The sequence below is a fragment of the Anabas testudineus genome, chromosome 18 (genome assembly GCF_900324465.2).
Source record: "Anabas testudineus chromosome 18, fAnaTes1.2, whole genome shotgun sequence".
NCBI classification, from domain to species: Eukaryota; Metazoa; Chordata; class Actinopteri; order Anabantiformes; family Anabantidae; genus Anabas; species Anabas testudineus.
Window position 1 is genome coordinate 25,618,326 of NC_046627.1, and position 23,241 is coordinate 25,641,566.

Genomic DNA, 23,241 nt, shown 5'->3' on the forward strand with positions numbered 1-23,241 from the left:
AGAGCTAGAAGAAGCAGAGAGGCTCTATTCTTATGGATATTTAATAGAAACCGCTTGAAAAGGACGCTCTATTATAGCAACTGTACTTGTTCTTCATTGTCACTGAAAAGAAAATAGATTAGACTGATATTATTATTGTTTTAGTAAAAAAAAAAAGAGAGAGGGTTTGTTCAGATCAATCTGAGGAAACCATTTGATCAACCTCAGTGGCTGCTGCTATTTATAACTAAAGGGACGTGTCAGACACTTATATAAAGTCAATGATAATTAACATTTGGTAAACGTTTTTGTGTATAACGTGGCTTGTGTTTTTTTTTTTCTTTCACAAACCACATTCAAATTCAGAGAAAACGCTCCAGGTTTCAGGTGTGGCCATTGTAATGACAGGTTTTCACTTTGACCACTAAAGGCTTTAATGTCATTGTCTGACCGGGCAGCCGCTTCTACAAAAGGACATAATGGTCCCAGGAACCTGTGATTAGGCTGTGACCTCACTGCCAGTCCACATGAAATAAAAGAAGAAGAAGGAGCAGGAGCCCTCTGCTCCCTGTGGTGTTGAACCTGAGGAGCGCGCTGTGCACCTGCCTCTGTCTCATCCTCCACTCACCTGTTCTCTCCTCCAGAGCTCTTTCCGGAGGGCGGGGCGCGAGCCTCCGCTTCCCCTCCACAGTCAGCGCTCTTGCTCCGCAGTCGGCACATCCTCGAGCTCGGTCGCCAACCTCGACGGCACTGCGCACCCGGACCTGCGCCCGAGGTCTCTCTCCGACACCACCACGAGCCCGCGCGCGCTCGGGGTTTGTTCCTTCTTGGATCTGGACGCGATCTTCGGCTTTGTTCCAATCCAGAGTGAGAGCGAGCGGACGTGGGTATCACCCGGGACAGTCTCGGAGAACACCGGGGCACAGAGCGGGGGGATAGGAGGCAGGCTTCAGCTGATCACAGACCTGCGCACCGGACATTATTCCTGCACCAGAGGACGTTACTTTTGGATTACTTTGACACAGTTTGAGACTGGAATACGTCGCAAATATCACTAGAATCATTTCTCCCGCAGCTTTCAGCGCGTCGCCTGTCTTTAGTGGATCCAACGCTCGTGTTTGAACGGCTGTGTGCACTTCTGTGCGCTTTGTGCACGGTAGAGCTAGTGGAAAGGAGTGAGCTGTAACCGACTGACAGAGTAAAATATTATAGAAACCATTTGTTTCATTTAGAAATAAACCCTCTAACTTATTGATCGCAGTCTCGGAGCGAGCCGTGCGCCTTTTTCAACTCGGACAAACGGCTGAAACGTCGGGATCAACATGCGCCGCAGCTGAAACCACTAGTGCGGGACTTTGGGGTTGAAATCACATCAGACGGACCTTCGCCTCCATTCTGGACCAGGACAGGATGACTCCTGGCGGTGCCATGTTGTTGATTCTCCTCCCGGTGCTGTTCCTGCTCTCCGGAGTCTCCTGGGCAGCGACTGTGAGCGAACTGGAAGACGTGCACAACCAGGCTAAAGGTAAATAACAACTCGGTGTGAGTGATGATGATCAGAGGTGAAGTCATATTTGAATCCAGTTCCCCTTTTTGTAGGGTCACTTTTCCGTTTTGATACACTGTGGTATGACTCTGTCAGCGTGTTTGTACATTTACAACTGAAAGTCTGTATTATGTGCCTTCATCCTCCATATAATCATCACTGATGATGATGATAACAGGTGTAATGTTACACATCAGGAGTTTGCATGGATTCTCTATGCACAATAATAAGATGCACAAGCTTTTGGGACTGCTGAGAGCAGAATCACCAGTGAGCCTAACACCGAGGAGGTGTCAGTGTAGTCAACCTCTGCTCTGCGCTGCTGTTTTACGCGCTCAGTGCGCGGTGCCAAAGCGGCTTCCTTCTGCCTTTATTGTGACTTGATAAATGGTGATGCTGGCGAAGCAAGCAGGTGCCAGGCTTGTCCTGCTCAACGCCAACAACAAGTGCACAGACTGGGCAGAAACGCCGGGCTGGTTGGTTGATCCAGACACGTAGCACTTCTCAAATTTAAAGGGCCAGTTCCATCAAAACGCGTTTCCCGCTGGAGGGATTGATGCATGGAAGGAATTTGTCATTTTCATCCTCCAGAGAAGGCAGAGGACGGTATAAGCGGCTCTGTGAGCTGGTAGTGATTCAGCATCTTGCCCAGGGACAGTGTGACAAAGTGGATGGAGGATTTTCAATAGGTTTGGATGATGATGACCACAAGCATCGTCTCTAATTATCTTACAAAGTGTTGGCGTGCAACATATTCTGAAACATGCTCAAAAATGTTGTGAGTGAGAGCAGGAGAACCAGACACAGACTTTGGAGGGGTACAAGTCAGAGTGAAAGGAACAGAAGCTGGGCTCTTTAACAAGCTCCCTCTTTGTGCTGTGGCTGTCAGGGTCAGCAGCACAGACTCACCAGCCTTCCTGTTTTCTGAAAACTGACAGACAGTTAAAATGGAAAAACATCAAATGAGCGAAGACACCCATCCCAACAAAATAATAAGGAGCTTATGGTGCGACAGTCATACAAAGCTATTGTGCGACCTTTTGGAGATTGGATTGCAGCGTGCCTGCGTCTGTCTCTCCCCATTCGTGCCTGTTTTGAAATGTTTTCTCTTTATCTTCAGGGTAATAACTGTGCTTCTCTCCATTTGATCCGAATGTTATTGTATCTCTGCATGCTTCTCTTCATTTTTGATTACTTTGTGTCTGATGACTTGCTCCTGGTCATTTCTCCCTCTCTCTCTCTCTCTCTCCCATGTGATGGTGTTTACCACCAGATGCAGTGAGGGGGAAAAGATTTAGAGGTTGCGTCACTGTGTGTCCATTGACCGTTAGCCTGTACTCCAGTCACCTGACTGTATTAATGGGCTTTGCTCCAATGCTGCACTCTGCAGCAGCGCTTATTGTGCTTTAACTCTTTGTATTTCCAATCTGTGATTGACCTACATATAAATTACTTTGGACACTTGCTGCTTGCTGAAGGAATGCATCATCTGCAAGTTAGCTCCCTGTCCCCGTCTCATTATGCAACTGTGGCCTGTGGCACGCTGGCCCCACAACAACTACAGTTGGAGTGAGTACCAGCAAACTGCAATGAGAGAGAGAGAGATGGAGAGGGAAACATTCAGACATTAGGCCCCATAGAGCATTTTCCTATTTTCAGAAAGCTATTATTACTTTCCTGTCATTAAAATATTGTTTTTTTTAAATGCCAACGTGCATAAATGTAAAAGTAATTGCAAACCTCAACAGGGTGTATATGTACACACCTTTCCACATGCTTCTCTGTTTGCACTGCATGTTGTGGTAACTTAAGAAATCCTTTTATGTAACAGTAGTCAGGTGATGTGTGTTTGTGTTAAACCCAGTGATTGCATGTACAGTAACATTTAAGTGACTTGTTGCACAGCTGGATGTTAAAGCAAATAGAGAACGCCATCAGATCCGGGTCTGCTAAAAGCCTGTGTGTATCAACGGATGGTCAGAGTAGAGGAGATTGCTGATGTCCTGTCATTACAGCTAGTGCCACCAACAGGCTAAATGTTAGACTTCAGTTTAGATGAGGGATATCTCCATCTCTTAAGCTCTCGGAATACAAAGTTTCTCTCAGTCAGTGTTGTGCTTTAAGATAAATGTACAGAAGTAAAAAGAAGTTTGGATTTTGGTAACAACATCTGTGTAAAGTTTCAAGATACCTTCATTTTATAAAGTCGATCTAGTGCATATGATCTGTATTGCATTAGCTATACTATTAATTTCTCACTGTCGTGTTGCTGTTATGGTGCATCTGTATCTGTTGTGTCGACTCTATGGATGAGTGTTGGAGAAGTCATGAAATGACTTGGCTGAAATTACACACTCTATAATGTGCGCGTCTGTTTTAACTGGATCGGAAAGTGGCCCCTCTGCCACCTCCAGTCAGTTTCACCAGTCTAGCAGCCGCTTTAAAACTCCTCACATGAAACTCATTAGGGTGTCGGCACACAAGGGAGGGCCCGGCTCCCGGTGGTGCACCAACCGCAAAGATCGGGGAGAGAGGAGTTTATGTCTAATTCGATCCGCTCGCTTAGTCTGACAATATGCAGGTATACAAGCATTATGTCTCTCCTAAGGCCACCCAGTGTCCATCCACAGCACCACCTGCTTGGATCACCAAAACTGTACTTTTTCTTTGTTTGCAGTCAACAGCAGCTTAACAGAATCTCTATTCAAATATTTCTCACTCCAGTGTCTCTCACATTTATTATTTTGTGTTTCAGTGCCAACATTTGCACTTGGCTAGCGGCGAACTATGTGCAGTAAATGTGTGGGTGGAAGGGAGTCCCTTATAACAAAGGCTAATCAAAGCAGGCTGGAAAGTACAGCTAACACCCAGATTTCACTACTTTCTGTTAAGTGATGGGTGGGACAGAGACTCTTTGTGTTTACGGTCTGGTCCAGTTGGTGCTTCTTGTGAATTTCACTTGCCTTGTGAAGCTGTTGCCTCACAGTAGTTGACACTAGCAGAGAAACAAGGAAGCATCCAACCCCGATGATCAGTGATGAGTGGAAATGCAATAAGTGCTGCCAACGTTTTTGGCCATCAAGCTTACATGAACTCCACAGTTGAAGTGAATTTCCTTTGTTTCTACTGGTTCCACAGTTCCTGTAGGTGTGCCAATAAATGGTGCATTGAGAAATACTCGATTCAAAAGAAATCTTTTATTTCTCCTTGTTGTTTTGAGTTTCTCTCGACAGACTGTTCAGCTGAGACCTGGAGCGTGTTGTCTCATGATCAAATGACGACTTAAACAGTGCCCACATTCATTACATTTACTGGGTAAAATCATTCCTCTGCTCTTTTCTCATGCAAGTTGACTTTTATTTTATTAAAATGCATTAATTCTTTATACACGGTGTAAGGGGGTTGATTTGGAGATGAGATGCATGGGGATTCAACTGGGGCTTCAGCTGTTTGTTAACGTCACTGGCTCATGATGTACTAAAATTCTCCTCACTGCTGTGTTTTTATATCAGAGAAACGCCTGGGGACCAGGCCAGGAAGACTGTAACCACTGCGCTGTCTCAACCGGTCTTTGTCTGTGAGAATATATGTGGACTACAGTAGATTATGTGTTTGGGTTGAGGCTGCATTGTTGTCCCCCACCAGGGAATATCAAGTGGTTATGCAAAGACTAGAGAACGGCTTTTGCTCTTCCTCATCCCTGCATCCTTTTCTCTCCCTTTCTTTCCTAGCCCCTCATCACTCTTCTTTCTCTAAGAGTAGGAGACACGGCCTGCCGATGCTTTTAGTGTTTCTTGCACTTTTGTCTGAAAAGCCCCAGCTCTTTGCTGGCTATAGGCTGAGTGCACCACAGGAAGCAGTGGCATTGCAAAAACACGCTTTCTTATCTATATCTACAGCTTAATCAGAAATACATTTTATTTGTATGTGTTTGTCTGAACCGTTGTTTTCGATGCTATCCACCAGATGCTCTATTTACTGTTTCTAAGCTCAGAGAAGAAGCTAAAGGCAGGTGTCCTAAGCAGGAATATTTCCCAGGGTCGGGGAACATTTTGAAGATCCATCGCTGCGGGGTCTGCAGTGTAGAATATGATGCATTAACAAGGACAATAAGAAGGCTGCATGTGTCAGCAGCTTTTTGTCAAGTACATCCAACATAATGGTGCTATTTAGAATGAACTAGCAGAAACGTGTGAAATTAAATAGTTTAGAATAATGAAATCATTACCAGCAAAGGAAGTTATTTAAATGAACTGAAACCAAAAAGAGTTCAAGTTGAAGAAAGACAGAAGAGAAAGTGAATGAAAGAATAAGGAGTAAATTCCCAGCTGTCATCATCCACCTACAGAAAATATTCTCTCACTCCTTCATACGTTCGTCAGGAAAGTTCATTAGCTTCTCATATGCTTTAAGCTCATAATGGGCGCTCTGTAAAGCACGACCCCGCCTCTGATTCTCAGAATGACATTAGTGGTTCACATATACATGGTTGTTCGTCTATTCTCCCACATTGTTTGCGAATGGTCAGCCCACACAGGCACTCCTGTGACTGGAGCTTGTCAGAGTAAAGGTCAAACTGACTCAGATGTCAGGGGCCACGCACACACACACACACACACACACACACACACACACACACACACACACACACACACACACACACACACACACAGTGGATGCAAGCAGATTCCCAGGAGGTTTTTGAGATTGGGATTCTTGGTGGCTTTTTAGTCCTGCCTGTATTCTGCATCTCTTGTTCTGAGGCGTGTTTCAACACCTAGTTTGACCTCTGTGAGCAGTGTAAATGCAAGACACTCGAAGGTCAACGATATGCTGAACTTTATGTGGCCTTGGTCATTCATTCATTCATTCATTCATTCATTCATTCATATCTCTTACCATCCTCTTCCTCCCTCTCTCATTAAAATGTGCTGAGTTGTGATGTTGAAACTGGCTGAATTATCTGGAGTTTAGGTCTTGAAGGGCTTAGTGTGCGTACGTGTGTCTACCATGCAGTGTTCATTACCTACGGAGCACTTTAGGAGAAATCATTGCAGCATACAGCTCAAGCATATATCACCAGCTCATTGGGATTCACTCCTGCTTCTTGCTCTCACCTCCATCCTCTTTAGCCCTCTGTTGCATGAAAATCCCATCTGATAGAAAGCAAGTTGAAACCAATTATAATGCACAGAGACCCGGTTTTCAGCAGTTAGACACTCAGGGTCTGCTTAAGCCATAGAGTTTTATTTTTTCTACCACTTGTTCTATTTAATTTCATGCTAAAGTGAAACGTTTTTATTATTCTAATCGAACCTGGCCAATCCCAGAGGCAATATGAATTTAAAGTTTTACTTGTTGAATGAGTTTGATGACTTTTCCCTGTCCCAAAGCTCCTGTTGTTCAATATCGCTGGCTGTTGTGTGAGATCAGCAGCAATGATATTAATCAGTACTGATTATATTAGCTCAAGGTGAAGTAAGGAGAACAGGAAAGGACATAGAGAATTTATATATTGCAATGTGAGGACCAGAGGAAGGAGCTGTGAGAAGGTTGAAAAGAGGAGGGTGAATTTAAAGGGAAACAAGGAAACAAGATAACTTTAACAACATGTGATAAGCTTTAGTAGACAGAAACCAACAGCCATGAAACTCAAACACTGTGCCATTGATCCAACTCACTCAGGACCAAATTAACACCACAGACACAAGGTGATGGGCGTCGCAGGTTTAAGACAAGGTCAGAGGTCACACAGGTTCAGATTGTTTATATTGAAGCACTGACAGCATCCACTTAACCTGTTAGCATCCCAGAGGTCAGACACACACACGACTGCAGCCGCAGTGATCCTCAGAGAGTTGCTGGTTGTTTGGGTAGATTGATTGAATGTGTGGAATAAACAAAAGTCAACAAGTGATCAATCTGCATGTCTGTGTGTGTCTGTGTGTGTGTGTGTGTGTCCGTCATTTCTTTGTATAGGTATGTGTGTGTTTCGGGTCAGCGAGTGTGAGACAGGAATGTGAAGACGATCGATTTACCTCTCCGTTTTACCCTTTTGTATTAGTTCTCTCATTAAAACTGGCGGTACTACATATGTAGCACGTACAGAAATGATGGCTCTAATCGATAAGTGATTCACGATTGAAGCAGTTGAGACTGTTGTGGTGTGGTGTGTGTGTTTTGATCTCTGTACAGGACCTGTGTCAGCAGGATGGCAGAGGGAAGAGTGTGGAAGGGCAAGGAAGGAAACACACACACACACATACACACACACACAGTGCTTTTTCTTCCTCCCTCCTCTCGTGAGTAGAATACTACACTTCCTTTGGTCCTTTTCCTGCCGAGACGCACTGACAAACACAAACCTCCCCATGCTTTTCCTGGTCATTGGTTTCCACTTTTCAGTGAAGTTTCTGCCCACAGCGCCTACCATCAAATATCAACTACGTTAACCTTGTGTTCTTGCCTCAGTGTTTGTGTCAGAACAGTTTGGACAGCTCGTTTTACAGGGAAACTCCCCACATCAGCTGGCAGCAGCGTGCAGTCAGCTTATTCCATTTTTTACTCCCAGTGACAAGAGAGGCCACGGTGTGCAGACTGCTGAGTTTGAAGACGAGGAAATGGCTTGTAGATTCCAGCTTTACTGGTTTCTCCTAGCACTAATATTTCTGCAGTTGTGCCAAATCACCATTCAGAGTTAATTTAAAATTCTTGCACATACTTTGTAGATAAGCTGAAATTGGGATTTATGCTGCAGCTGTGGGGCAGATGCATGGACACAGAAGAGACTGCGATTGGTCAGTACGGGCTGCTTGTGTGGGCTCCTTCCTCCCATAGATTTCCAGAGATTGTTGACAGTGAATACACCATTAAGGAAGTTGGAGAAAGGCTCAGTAATCTGCAAATTTCAGTAACAGACAGCAAACGGCAAACATGATTGCATGGCAGTGGCCTCAAAATAGAAGTTATCTGGTTGTAACTCTAGTCCACTATGTGTAGCCCACCATTGTTTTACACCATAAAGTGAAGAATGTAAACACAGTTAGTATGGGAAATACAATCAAAGCAGGATATAGCCTGATTATGTGTAATACATCCATCTGGTGTTGTGGTGGTGCTATGTACAGGTGATGTTCTATGTTGCAATGTAAACAAAAAACATCTGCAGTGAGTTTAGTCTCAACTCAGTGCTGCAAAACCACAATGCACTACCTGATGGTGGTCTAAATTCAAAGCTGGATTACCAGGAGCAGTTGAACTTGACTGATCTCTATAGCAATTGTTCTTCTGTGTCCTTCTCAGTACCTCTAGACTCAAGGTTAGAGAGTTCACTTATTTTAGTTTTGTGCTTAAATCAAACATGGAGGTGGGAAATCAGCATAGCAGAACTGTACAGATGCAAAGAGACGGGAAGCAACAATATGTCATGAGCTCAGTAGCTAACACTTGTCCCTCTAGCAGATCACTTAAAGGTCAGTGTAAGGTTCTCTGAAGCCAGTACTATTAGCTTTATTTATACTACAGATTACTGTGTTACTGCTTCTTCCACTTTCCATATCTCTGTACATGTAATATCCAGGTGATAACAGGGTAAATATATGGGTCACGCAGATAAGCACGTGCAGTCAGCTGTCCTAGAATATCACCTTCCACTAGAACTCCACTAGCAGGTTAAACTGGTTCACACGTAAACATGGCAGCCTTTTGTTCAGCCTGTTTCCGTGAAAATACAAACACACCATACACGGTATGTAGTGAATTTACATTTCAAGGAGGCTGTGAATGTGTGTGTGTGTGTGTGTCCAACCCACACATATACACCACAAGTGGTTTGGTGTGTCATGCAGAGCAGCGTACATTTCCGGCTGTGATCAATTGAACGCACCTGGTCATAGAGTCGGATACACACATACTGTAAATCTGCACCGATGCTCGTTGTCTGCACAGAGACGCTGAGTAATGGGGCTTCTAAATAAAAAAGGCCTACAGTGATAAGGTTGTCTGCGGTTGGTGCACACACACACACACACACACACACACACACACACACACACACACACACACACACACACACACAGACAAACACACACACACACACACACACACACACACACACACACACCATATCTATTTCCTCTTGTTGTATTGTGCTCTCGTTGGCTCTTTGGCTGCCTAGTAAATCAAAGACACCTCTCTGCCCTTCTTCTCTCTCACTCTTCTTGTGAGTGTCTTGTGTGTGTGTGTGTGTGTGTGTGTGTGTGTGTGTGTGTGTGTGTGTGTGTCTTTTGGCAGTCTAGGTTGGCACACAACCATGAGGCCCATTTCTTCCTTACACACACATTAACACACACACACACACACACACAGAAAGACAGCTTGACAGTAAGGGTTATCCTGCTGCTCCTACTTTGTGTTTATCGATTGTGAGCGTCTTCCGCTTTGATAACAATTTATTTTGTGTGTGTGCGTGTGTGTGTGAGAGAGAGTGTGTGTTTATGCATTGATCAGATTTAAAAGCCCATCTTCACGCTGTTATTGTCTCTCTGTTTACTTTGGTTCTCCATGACTTGTTGCTCTCTGGTTCTCCTCTTTTGCTTTGTGTCATCCTCTTCTGCCGTATTGACCTTTTGTCTCTGTTCGGTTCTTTTGACTTTAGTGTGCGTGAGTGTGTGTGCTGTTAAGGAAAGCAGAGCAACATTGGGAACCTTAACGGCAGGAAGCAGGCAGAGGCAAACACAAAGGAACAACTGTCAGCAGCCCTCCTCACTCACACACACACACACACACACTCATGCAGATGTATGTAGACATTTACAGATGTCCATACACACTGAACCGTAGACACACATGCACATAGATTTTTAGTAATGTTGTATTACCTTCATGTGCTACCACTGTTATAGTGTGTGTATATTTGTACGTGTGTGTGGACAAACCTCTCATTAAATTCCCCCCTCTGTCTCTCTCGCCGCCGTCCCCTTTCTCTTCCCCTCCCCGCCCCCGGTCTTCCCCTCCCCTGCTCTCTTTATTGTGGTTTCTTTTAATTGGAGTCTGAGGTGGTAATTACAGGGAGGGAGGGAGTCTGGGAAAGGTGGGGAAGGAAGCGGGAGGGGGTGAGGAAGAAGGAGGGAAGACGAGGAGAAGGAGGAGGAGGAAGAAACAGCAGGATTGTGATGAAAGAGCTGCAGCAGAGATGAGAGACGGGAAAGAGCTTTTCAGGAGGAGCAGTTGTTGAGAAATGACTGAAAGATGCTTTCTCATATGATCCTTGTGTACTTGTACTGCACTGATACTGTTTATACTGCTTCTAGTACTACATACTTTCCATAAGTGAAGGGAATTAGCACTAGTGTTTGTGTTTCGGTTTTTTTTTAAGGAGGTGTGTGGGTTTTTGAAAAGTGCCCTAATTCCGTACGTGTTTTACATTGTTTGGTTATTCAGGTGGTCAGTTTCCACGGTTTACATTGGTAAATTGTGCTATGTGACGTCTTTTCAGCCCATTCTTTGGCCATTTGAACTTTTAAAACTGTCTGACAAATATACAGACAGAGAAATACACAAACACAGACACAGTAGGTTCATCTCCTCCAAACTTGTGTGTATTTGAAATAAAACACTCCTCACATTAAACCTTTTTTCGCCTTTGTTTATTTCATTTTCTTTTCCTCATCCTCTCTCTTTTTTGTCTTGATCACACTGGATTTAGGGTCTTTTTCAAATCTTCTTATGTGTTTTTCCATACTTCTCACTGTTGCATATACAGTACACACAACTTTCATTTTACTGGTGTGTGTGTGTCTCTGTGTGTGTTTGTGTTTGTCTTTATGGATGTGTGTGCATGAAGGGAGAAATGCTAGAGGCCTCAGCATTTTGCTTCCCTGGAGGGAGAAACCTGTGTTATATGAGATACAGTAGCCGCCCCTCCTCTCCCAGTGTCTGGGACGCACACTCACTCAGATACACACACATTGTTGAAAGCCAGCTGTGCTGTAAGGATACATTAATGCTGATCCACATTATCATAATTGAGGTGTCTGCTGTGCCTGTATGTGTACTTTGTGCGTGCGTGTGTGTGTGTGTGTGAGAGAGAGTACGTGTGTCCATGGGGAATACAGAAAGACAGAGACAGGGTCTTTAGAGCCAGACAGACACCATACTTTCATCTTTTAGCTTAGCATTACAATGGAAAACCGCCTCCCTAAAATGTATGTGTGTGTGTGTGTGTGTGTGTTTGTGTGTGTATCACTAATGCCTCCTAAAAGCATTATCACACTGATCTAGAAAGCATGTCGACATTACAGTGCACAACACAGGCACTTCATAGATGGAGACGGTGGCATCACAGTTAAGAAAACATTAGCTGAACTTTTGTTTTGGATGCAGCAGATAAAAGCTCTGATGCTCACGCTCGTTTAGAAATGACTCGGATGTTGATGAAATGGGCCTTTGATTTAAAAAGGAACAGAGTACATGCTACTGTACAGTAAAAAAGATTAAACTCACCCAGCGTTCTGTAACGTGGAAAATCATTCACAATATGAAACAGTGGACAAACGTGCAGGACAGATCTTTAATTATGAGTAAAGGTTATAATTAAAATGCTCCAATGTGAGCTCGTACCACAGCATGTGGACTCGTGGATGACATCATGACATCATAGCGGCCTGAGTCTTGAGCGATCTCATCAGCTTAAGTGCTTTTATGTAACCGCCCTGTTGTCCACATGGGGCAGAATGGAAATGAGATCTCAGCAGTGCACATTAGATTAATATCATGCTGTCTGATGGACACTGATGCACACATGTTCAGATACACTGGGCAAACCCTAACCCTAATATACATACATGTACACACAAGTACTGGCAAATACCCTGAAATAAGTCAGACAATGGATCCTGCATAATTTAAGTGAATTGAAGTTAACATTAATATAATGATGGTAAGAACAATATTTGCTTCAGTATTAATGTTGAATTATTTAAATGAATGAGTTTGAACTACTTAAAAGACGTTACAGTTGCAATCCACTGTGAAAGAGTTGTCTCTTAATCTGCATGTACATGTATTTAAAGCTGGAACTCTATGGAAGCTTAAACAAGTGCCTACTTCAATTTAAATGTACATGAATATCTTGAGCCACCGAACTAATTGAATGGATAACAATCTGTTAATGGGTCTGTGTGTCTCTGTGTGGGTGGCTAATGGACTAATAGGGAATTGAATGAAAAGACTTAATGCATTTAAGTCACAAAGACGTGATTTGGACTTATCCCACCCAAACACATGGTCTAGGTCATACTGAGCGTGCGCGTGCACGTGTGCGCGTGTGCTTAAGAGGGAATTTAGGGTGTGACAATCGCTAATGAGCTCATAGTTTGGAAGCTAATGTGAATTACTTTGATAATGAGTTTTTCCAAGGCTGTGTGTGTGTATGTGTGTACGTTGACGATGTTGTGCACTTGGCAGGTGGCGACATTAAAACACAGTGCTAATGTACTGAGTGTGTGAGTTGGCCCATGTCGCACAAGCACCTGCACACATACAGCTTTGGCAAGATCTGCGGTGGGCATGTGTGTGTGTGTAGGTGTTTATGAGCAACAGAAGTCAGCTTGTGAGAGGGAGACTAGGAAGTGGGTCTTAGTCAGGTGACCCAGTTACACACATGTCAGAAAGCACAGGAACAGACAGAGCTGTTGCTGGCGGAGTCTCTCAGATATGATCAGGCTGCTGGTGTTATTTGCTTCAAGGGTTTTCAGTGTTGATGAATGATTAACAGTATTAATGGCTTATTCATGGAGACCAGGGAGCTGTTACGCACCTAGCAGGGCAAACAATCCTCTCAACGCCAAATAATCAGCTACTCTGTGTACTGTACTGTGCCGTATAATAGGATTTTCAAAGCTCCAAAACATCACACTACTTCACACACTTTCCAGCACGGCGCCAGTCTCACACATGCTACACTTCAACATTTTAACAGGTGCAGGGACTGTAGACACTAGCAAGCGATTTCATTTAGTGTCGATAATTTTTTTGCATGCAAACAAAATAATGAGAGATATAAAATAAATATTGAATGCAGCTTCACTGAGGGATATTGTGGAAAAGCCATATCATTTACAGCCCTTAAAATAGTTTTCTGTTCTCATAACACTTGAACTCAAAGCAAAGAACAATTCTGCACTTAAACTTGTGAAAGTCTTAATAGGGTAATGTGTGAGACTGCTGGAACACAGGCTGTTGTTTAATATTTTCTCCAGTTCTCTTCTCGCCTGCTGCTAGTACCAGTACATTGGAAAAAATATGTCTGCATATGAGTACCTGAACACACCATATTCTGACTCTAACCATGCAGATGAGTGATTGTTTACATGCTAAGGGACACACTCACGCAGCATAGGTGTACTTGCAGTGGTGACGGTGAAGAGTAGGGTACGGCACTCATTTAATTTTAAAGGCGCAGTCGCATTAATAAATGTAAATGTCACTGAACACATTATCTACAGTGGTACGAGGTCGCTGTCTCTGTGCTGAGATCGATTTGTTTTCAGTAAAAGTACTGGGAGACAGTGAGTATACAGTATTTTAAGATAAAAAAGATGAACACCATACTGTAGGTCTGTTTATTTGGTTGACACAGCCTGACTGGTTTGCATTATGAATGTGCAGCGAGTTTGCATGTCATCATTGTTGTAGTTCAAACACAGGTGCCGGCGGTGCAGGTAGGCGGGAGTTAAAGTTAACGAAAATGTGGACAACAATTCACGACCTTTAACGTGCTTCTGCTGGAACATTATCCCACAATGCAGAAAAATATTCACAGGAAGGGAAGGATTAACGATTCAAGCAAGTTTGTAAGCAGTAGTTGTTGGATTAGTCTGACTGGCTAGGTGGCTCTGGCATTTTTCTTTTTGTTTTCTAAGCAGTTTCTTTTTCTTTCTGTTTTTGCTTTGCTGCTGTTTCAGATGGATGCTCATTTTTATCTTGTCATTCATTGTAACAACCATTTGCAAAACTTAAACAAATACATAAAAATATCCCAACAGAATATTGCAGAGACGCTGTTTAAACCAACTTATTTGTTCAGGCACAGTAAATCTGCCGGTCCAACAGCTTAACCATGCGCATGTGAATATTTTTATGAGCTAATTTTATTTTAACAACAATTAGGATTGTATGTGCAACACATTACAAGCTAAAAATAGAATGAACTGTAGATTGAAACATGCTTGGGGAAGAGAGAGTGTGAGCAAATTCACTAGTTAATTATTCACTCCTAACCTCTTTACTGCCTGCTTCAGACATGCTTGAATTGTGTGCTAAAGAGTGTGAGTGTGTGTGGGAGCCACATATGCTATATGATGAATATTTGTATGCTGCGTAGTGTATGAAGTCCATTTAGAATGAGCATGAATGATCCAGAAGCACCACACTATGAATTTAACATCGACCCTTGTGAGATGTTTGTGCTCATGCATGAGATGTGAGGTGTTAAAACCATGTTCACATGCTTTTCTCAGGGTTTTAGTCTTGGTCTCATCTCTGTTTTTCTTTTGCTTATCTATGCATGTTGAGGTTAGCTGATGTCTTGTCACATAATGTAACCATTGCGAAAGCGTCAGCGTTGTTAAATTTGGCCTCACAGCTATCGGCAACTGATAAAGATGTCACAGGACATGCACAGCTAATAAAGAAAAAATAACTGGGTAGACTGCGTTGCCATTTATTTTGGATGCACTTGATGGAAACTGTGATATAGGCTCTAAATCACATTTAAACACTTGGTTAGATCTGTATATTTGTATGGAGTACAAGTACCCATTCGATTTAATCACTCTTTAAAAATGCTAATTCAAAATTTGAATGTCTAGTCACATACTGTACATACAGAAGCAGATCAGCTGTGTGAGGTTCAGCTCTAAGTCATTATGTGGACAAAGCTTTCCTTGTTAGGTCAAGCACACACCCACACACATGGAGGGATCTTGGCATTTGCCAGGAATGAGCTAAGGGTCATTAATCTTGCTTTACTTGGTTCTAACTGGCCAAATTCACCCTCGCACACACACACACACACACACACACACACACACACACAAACTTGAGTGTTAATGCCTCCACAGCCTTGCACCCTCAGCCATACACACACTGGCAACCCAGCAGCCATCTTGTTTTTCATTTGGAAATTGACACACTTTCAGTTCTGTTTATTTTCTTGTGAAGGGAGAGGTTGAGGTCAAGCTCCTCCCTCCAGGTGTGTTTCCACTAAAAGGTGCAGCAACCTGTAGCCATGTGTGAGTGCACGCGCGCATTGTTAGGTATAAACAGACCTGGACAGGGTGCTGCTGCTGCTGCTGCTGCTGCATTGTTGGAATCCCACTGGTTTTGTTTTGCGCCATAATTCTTTGCATGTGCGAGCATTTGTTTATCTGTATGTGTTATGTAATAACACATGAGAAAAACTACCCAGACCGGCCAGATGATTGTTTGGGTGGTGGACTGGGATTTTACTGTGTTGTGGACAAGAGGATTTGAGGCCTTTTGGTGATTATAAAGGGCAGAGGGTACGGAAGATTAAAATAGTTGTTTCCCTCTTAATGTTAGAACTGATCCTTTTCCTTTAACCACAACACATTTTCTTATTGTTTTCTAATGCATGAAGTCTTTAGAAACAGTTGTATTAGTATATACAGCAAGCAGCAGCATCTATTACAGTCACGATATGAAAAATAGAAGTGATCAGTACCACAGTGTACATATGTTTAATATAACACAGCGTTATCAGACGGTTTAAACCAATGTCAGCAGTTTTACTGAGCTAAGTTCTTGTAGTATAGTTCTGGAAATCATAGATGTGTCCATAGATATAAGGAATAGAGAGAAGGACAAGATGATAACAGGAGAAATAGATGAGGATGAAGGGCGGGAAGTCAAGACGAACTGTCATGTTCTGTAGACCGATGGCAGCCTGAGAGGAGGAAGTTTTTTTAATTCTGTCTCTCCCTACCTCTCTCTCTCTCTCTCTCTCTCTCTCTCTCTCGCCGTGTGACCTGCGCTGTCTCTCCCTTTGGGTTTAATCAACCAGACAGTTGGTTCGACCCAATCCGAGGGGGGCGAGGGGGGATTTATCATCAGCGAGCATTAATCTGTGTGACAGGGGCTTATTAGATGAGCCACCACCCCTGCTGGCTCGCACAGTGGATGGAGCCGGCCCTGACAGAGAGAGCAGTGGCTGAGAGGAAAGTCACACTGTGGGGAGGGAGGAATAAAGAGACATAGAGGTTTAACTTTAAGGAACTACCTTTGGCCTCAGTGGGAGATGAAAGGGACAGAGGGAAACAAGCAAGGAATATTTTTGTATTTGCTTTGAAATGAAGGGAAATAAAAGGCACCGGAGAGATGTGCCAGCGTTGTTTGGAAGGTCAACATCAATTAGATGTGCAGTGTAAGCCGGTGCTGTCCAGGTCAATATCATTACAGCGCTCTATGTGTGTATAAGAGAGAGAGAGACATGCACTTTCAGGACACACTCTGAATCTGTGTTGTAAAGTCACTACACATCTTGTTTGTGTGTGTGTTTCTGCTCCCTGACACACACTGTCCTCACACATGAATGACTGATTTTTATTGCTGATTACGTAACAGCAATGTGACACAGCAGCTCTCCAGAGCTTTTTGTTCCAGCACAGTGTCTCCGCAGGCTAAGGGACGATGTAATGAGCCCCATCCCTTCAATACTTTATAAAGTCCTACAGCGTCTTGTGTTTTTTTCTTTACCCAGCTGCAGTTTAGCTGAGGTTCTTTAACTTATCCGGGGTTAGGGTGGGGGGGTAGTTTTGCTGCAGAAGGAAGCTGGAGGGAACGTAAATCACTTGTGCCGTGACATAGCACTCTGCTGACTCATGCTTCTTTGTGCTAATTAAGCCGTACACGCATCAGACCATTCACAGGAGGAAAAGAATGATCTGTGGCACCGTGGCGACAGCAGGAAAAAGCTGTCACCAAAGGTTAATGAGCAGTCGACAACAACAGCATGCTGGTCAGTGCGGCAATATCCAGCTCTGGATCAGGCTTACGTATTCTAAAATCTGAATGGCGGACATGGATATCACTCTCTGGCTGAGCCTAAAGGTGTCAGCAGAGTTCACAGTGCCCTGCTGCAGAATGTCAACTAGTCACAGGGATGGCAGGTTAGGAGGAAGCACATGGAGGATGTTGCCACTGTAAAAGTTGCATTCCAGGAAAAGACTCAGTCTAATGCAGTTAGCTCCCTCACACTACAGTACGGCCGTCTCACAGCAATTATAAACTTTGTTTGCCTTCCTCATCGCATTTCTTGGCACAGTAACAAGTAGGCAGGATTTAGCTGACTGGCCATCCTGAGCTCATCCAATTTTTGTCATACTCCACAGACACGCACACAAACACACACAGGACAGTTGCAGAGCAGGTCCTACAGGTAGGTGTGATTGACAGGGAGCAGTGAAAGTTTACTGGAAGATAATGAGTTAAAGAGAAGCACAGGAGAGGTTTTAATTTACAGAACATCAGAAGACTGTGAAATTAATAATGGAGACTATTTTTATGTCACCATGTGTCTTACCTTACTGTCGTCTTAGGTGACGTGTCAGTCTGACAGCAGAGTCAGTACAATAGTTTCCTTTCTTTGGGACGAGTATTTGTTCTTTCAAAACCGTCACCAAAACCTTCAACGTCTGCTTTCTGATCTGTTTCTGTAGTCACAAAACAACCTGTGATTCAGATTCTACTTCCTTAAAGTTTAAGTAAATCTGATTTAATTGCTAAAGTTTGTGTGTTTCTTTGTTTGTATTTATGACTCTCCCTTACAACAGGAGCAGCATAGGTTCATAAAGCACGGACACACATATTTACATACACACGCTCTTTGCATAAATCCCTGCAGGAGCGTTTTCTCAACTACTCAAAATAGTGGGTGTATGTGTGTGTCTCCATTGTATTGGAGATGGGGTCAGGAAGGAAAGCCCCGCCTTTTTATTTCCCCTTGTCGCCCAGAGTGGCGATGACATCACAGAGGAGCCTGAATGTGCAGGGCATCGTGGGAAATTACCTTTTAGACCTCGGGCACATGAAGATACACATACAGAAAGATACATAAACACATGGCGCGTGTTCGCTCATTAAGACTTGGTTTTAGGGTTAAGTAGAATTAGGTTTAGGTTAGGGGTAAATTTAGGATTTGTGATGGTTGAGATTAGTGTAAGGAGCCAGGAAACGCATTGTGGCAATAAGCATCCTCATAAGCATAGAAAAGTGTGTAGACTTAAGAGTGTGAGCCATGAGAGAGGCAGAAAATGGCAAGGAGAAATCAGGTTAGGGGACTGCACTCATGGGATTGGGAATCTCATCACCAGACATGGGAATATTCTACCCATGTCAGCAATTCGTCACTGCGTGTGTGTGTGACAGAGAGAGGGAGAATGGGTGATAGGACAGGTAAATGGATGGAGAGCCCTTCTGACATGATTAATGACTAGACGGTGTGTTCGACTGTTTATTGTTGTGTGCTTGTGTGTGTTGTTGTGTTGATGCTAGCTACACTCAGTGTGTGTCAGGATTCTGTTAACTTTAATCGAAGCCCATGAATATAAACTCTGCAGCTGTGCACAGTCAGCAGCGTGTGTGTGTGTTCCTTCAGTAACTGAGCATCCTGTACTGTGGGTTGCAAATGTTGTCTTCGACATTTACAAGCCCCGTGGATCACAATTGTTCATACTTTAGTGTGTAACCAGAATAGTATAGTATCAACATAGCATTACAAAATTACATTGTTCATTTTTAAAGGGCTTTATTTTGTTCTATTCTACACTTATTGGCAGAATCTCTTAGAGCTGCATAACGATTTCAACTGCCACCAAAAATGTGCCCATGTCATAGAGAACTGTGTAAATTGTGTCAGGTGTCAAGCATTTGAGAAATGCAGTAACGTAGTAACAGTATGCAGCCCTCCTGCTGTATGATTACATTCTTGAGTGAAATTCTCAAATAGTGACCAGGGCCTTTATTTATCTTAAGACAGAAACAGATCTTTACTGAGGAACAGGTGTTTATTTCAAATGTCCCTTGTTCATAGGAATTGTAGTTAAGAGGATGTCGTCTGCAGTCTTTTGAGATACACCAGAGGGGAAACTCGCCATCCATTTAACACATCTCCCTGTGTGTCTGTAGTGTTTATAGCCATTTGCCTCTATCTACTTATTATTCTCTCTCTTTTCTTCACCACCTTTTAACAGCTGGTATTTTCTAAATGTCACCCTTACATTATCTTGACCCTGCAGGTAAATGTGGGATTTCTAATATACGTGTGCAGGCACAGTGCATTGCCTATTACAGTTTAACATGTAGCTCACAAGGCTAAAAGAGACTCACAAGGCTGAAGCAGACATGTCCTAAAGGGCATTAGAGACAAGTGTCTTTGATATTTTCCGGGTCTCACTGTCAGATTCTTAACATTTATCCATGAATGGAAGCAGTGCACACCAAGCCTTGATATGCGTCATTTACCCACGTGGGAATGGAGAGCATTGATTTCTGGCATCAATCCCATGCGTAAGAGAAAGAATAGCACAAGATATTATCTCTATTAATTGATTCACGGGATTACTGGGCGTTATAGCATGCTTGCATTTTGGACACATACTGTAAGTTCATTTTTTTAATAATAACATCAGTGTCAGCTGCAGCCTTAGGGCGTAAATAACAGCTGTAAGATATTTGCCACTGCTTATTTATTTCTTAACCACAGTCCAAAACAAAGCAAAGCTAAGCAAAGCAAAGAAAAGAAAAGAAAAGAAAAGTGGTAGATCTGCATTTTTAGAAGCTGGAAATGAAAAAAAAAAACAACTGCTACACCCACTTAATTTGAAGCAGGTCCCAAAGGAGTGGCTTCTTCTGTACATGTGGTACAATGCAACGCTGCAGCTTTGGCTGATCCTGACGTGACAAAGCTGCTTCAGAGACACTAAAACATTATACGGCATCATTTCACAAACTGTGTTGTACTCCCATGCCAAGGAACCTGAGCTTGGAAATTAAAGCGACCCTTTAATAATCGGACTATTTCAGCAGCTGCAGCAGTTTGCGGGAAAAGAAGCGCGCTGATTGCTTGAGGTTAACTGTATATCATCCTTTATTTGAGTTGCTAGTGATACAGCAGCAACACCAATCCAGGCAGAGTATGCAGCTTACATTTTTGTCGCTTTTACACAGTATTGTTACCGTCCACCTCAGCACCACAAGTGGCTTCAGGAATGTTAGTCTCCTGCCTCAGGCTGGAGGCAATTTCAGGTTGGCATCTAATCAAGGTGAGTGACAGTGAGCGGAGCGGACAGAGTGTGGAGAAGGTGCAAGTTTTTTTGCCATGACAGGACTGCGTATGTTGAGAGTCAAACTAGCTGAGTGTCAGAGGCTGGTTTCTATGCGGGGACATACAAACCATGAACTCCAGCACAAAAACAGTCCATGTAACTCAACCCATCATTTGTTTCCTGTGATTTGTGAGTGTAAGACCCTGGAGTGACAACATGTCCAATGAATCACTCTTGGTTTTTAATTCATTAAAAAGAAAACAGTGACCTGCAGTGACCTTCAGCCACCGATCATATACTGAAGCTTCAGCAGGCCTGAGAGCTACAGTGCAATAGCTTGCTGAACTTCGTCTCACCCCTCATCCTGCCTCACTTTAAATGATTCATCCATCCAAAGAGTCTTCCCTGACTTCAGCTTACCCTCTCTCTCCCACTGTGTGTTATACAGCTTGAACTGTTTTTAACGTAGGAGACTCACGGTCAGGAAAACATCAGGCTTCATGTTTAATCTTTCAGTAGAGCTTAATGGTGTGTACATGCAGAATTTACCCATATGTTTAAGATTTCTGCTGTGTGTGTGTGTTTATGTGTGTGTGTGTGTGTGTGTACGTCAGCTCACTGACAGTGCAATGAATCAGCACAGCAGCTTCAGCCATGTAGAAATAAAATACATCATTTATTTACATGGACTGTGTCTGGTGTTTGCATGTGTGTGTGTGTGTGTGTGTGTGTGTGTTATATGTAAGAATTTATTGGGGTTTTCTCACCTGTCTAAGATTACTATCTGTAGTAGACACGGGCTTATCCACAATAATCATTGCTGTCACGTACAAATACCCAGACGCAGGCCTGTATTTACAGCATTTACAGCTACATATATGTATGAACTGGGACTGTGTGTTATCTCATGATAGGGATTATACTTGGGCATACACACACAACAACCTACACTTCAGCATTTTATGATACACACGCAACATATTCACACACACACACACATAGGCGGCAGTGTGATATGTGATGCTAAGAGACTGTCCTCTATAGTTACACTTTACTGTTAGGCACTACCTACGAATGCCGCTCTCCATTTCATGGTTAAGCTAATGATGGTGTGATAACATCAGAAAAAGTGTTTCGTGAGGGAGTGAAGCTCCTTGTTTGTATGTTATAGTACTGATGAAGAAGCCTTTGACCACGGCAGACAATGAATAGACAAAGCCTACTGTAGGTGATGGACACATTTGGGCGTTCATCCCTTGTGACTCTGCACTGATCTATTGTTTGTGACAGATAATCACATCACATACACACACACGCACACACACACTCACACACGCACACACACACACGCACACACACACGCCCAGATGTCTTTTAAATATGTTTTATTCATGTGTCACTCTATTTGTTGTGTGTAAGAGGTGTGCATCTGAAGTCATTCAACTCAACAACAACTAAATCTCAGGTGGACAAAGATCTGGGGCCAGAGAAACAGAACTTATATAAAAAGATCATATCTCATGCAATATTTGTCTTAGACATGAAAGCATATTTGTTTTCCTTCTCTCCCTCGCTCTTGCCCTCTTGTGAATATTTTGTCTCATTTTGTCAAGTTTAAATTGAGGTTTTGTACGATCGGGCTCATGGAAATCGAGCAAAAATGTAATTTCTAAAGAGCATGGATGTGGAGCTAAATTAAAGGCTGTGTTTTGGAAATGTTCATCCATGCTACACGACATGTTTCCTGTTCAGCATTTACTGTCCACAACCAAATCATGTCTGTCGACTGCTACATCCATCAGGGTGTATGTTATTAAATCTGATTTTAACAAGCGTTAATGATTTCCCCACACAACTCCTGATCCTGAGTTTTTTGGTCAACTACCCGAATACACAAGATGCACGGCTGGAACAGGCATGGTATGATGCATGACCCTCCATCTGCACTTTCACTTTGGTTTTGTTGAGCCTCGAGTGTTGCCTGCAGGACAGATAAAGCTATTAGCCCTGCAGACACACAGCACCCATTTCAGATGAGCAAAACACTTAACCTGCCGACCTCCATTGCTATATATCACCCAAGACACACACACATTAGCCACCACGACCATGCCAATAAAATGGAGCTCAGAAAATGGCTGTAGGTTCACAACATCGCTGTATCTGTCCACCTTGCACTTTCTCCTCCTCTCTCTGCCTCTGCCTCTTGGGTCAGCAAGTTCACATCATATTGGTCGATAGAAACAGACGAGCGATTGGGATTGCTATCACGGCAGTACACCAGGAATTGATCAAGCCTTTATTGGTTTCTAACAGACTTTCATCTCAATCAATGTGGACGTTTAGAATCTCAGAAAAGCCCAATTGTAG

At 43.1% G+C, this 23,241-nt stretch overlaps 1 protein-coding gene across 1 annotated transcript in view; it reads left to right on the forward strand.

Moving 5' to 3' along the window:
• The first annotated feature begins 675 nt into the window (after window positions 1–675).
• The window catches only part of sema4f (sema domain, immunoglobulin domain (Ig), transmembrane domain (TM) and short cytoplasmic domain, (semaphorin) 4F), a 45,078-nt gene continuing 22,512 nt past the window's right edge, over window positions 676–23,241 (forward strand). Inside the window, exon 1 of the mRNA XM_026353008.1 lies at window positions 676–1,504. Coding sequence (XP_026208793.1) covers window positions 1,390–1,504 — 115 coding nt within the window. The 5' untranslated portion in view covers window positions 676–1,389. The remainder of the gene's footprint in view (window positions 1,505–23,241) is intronic.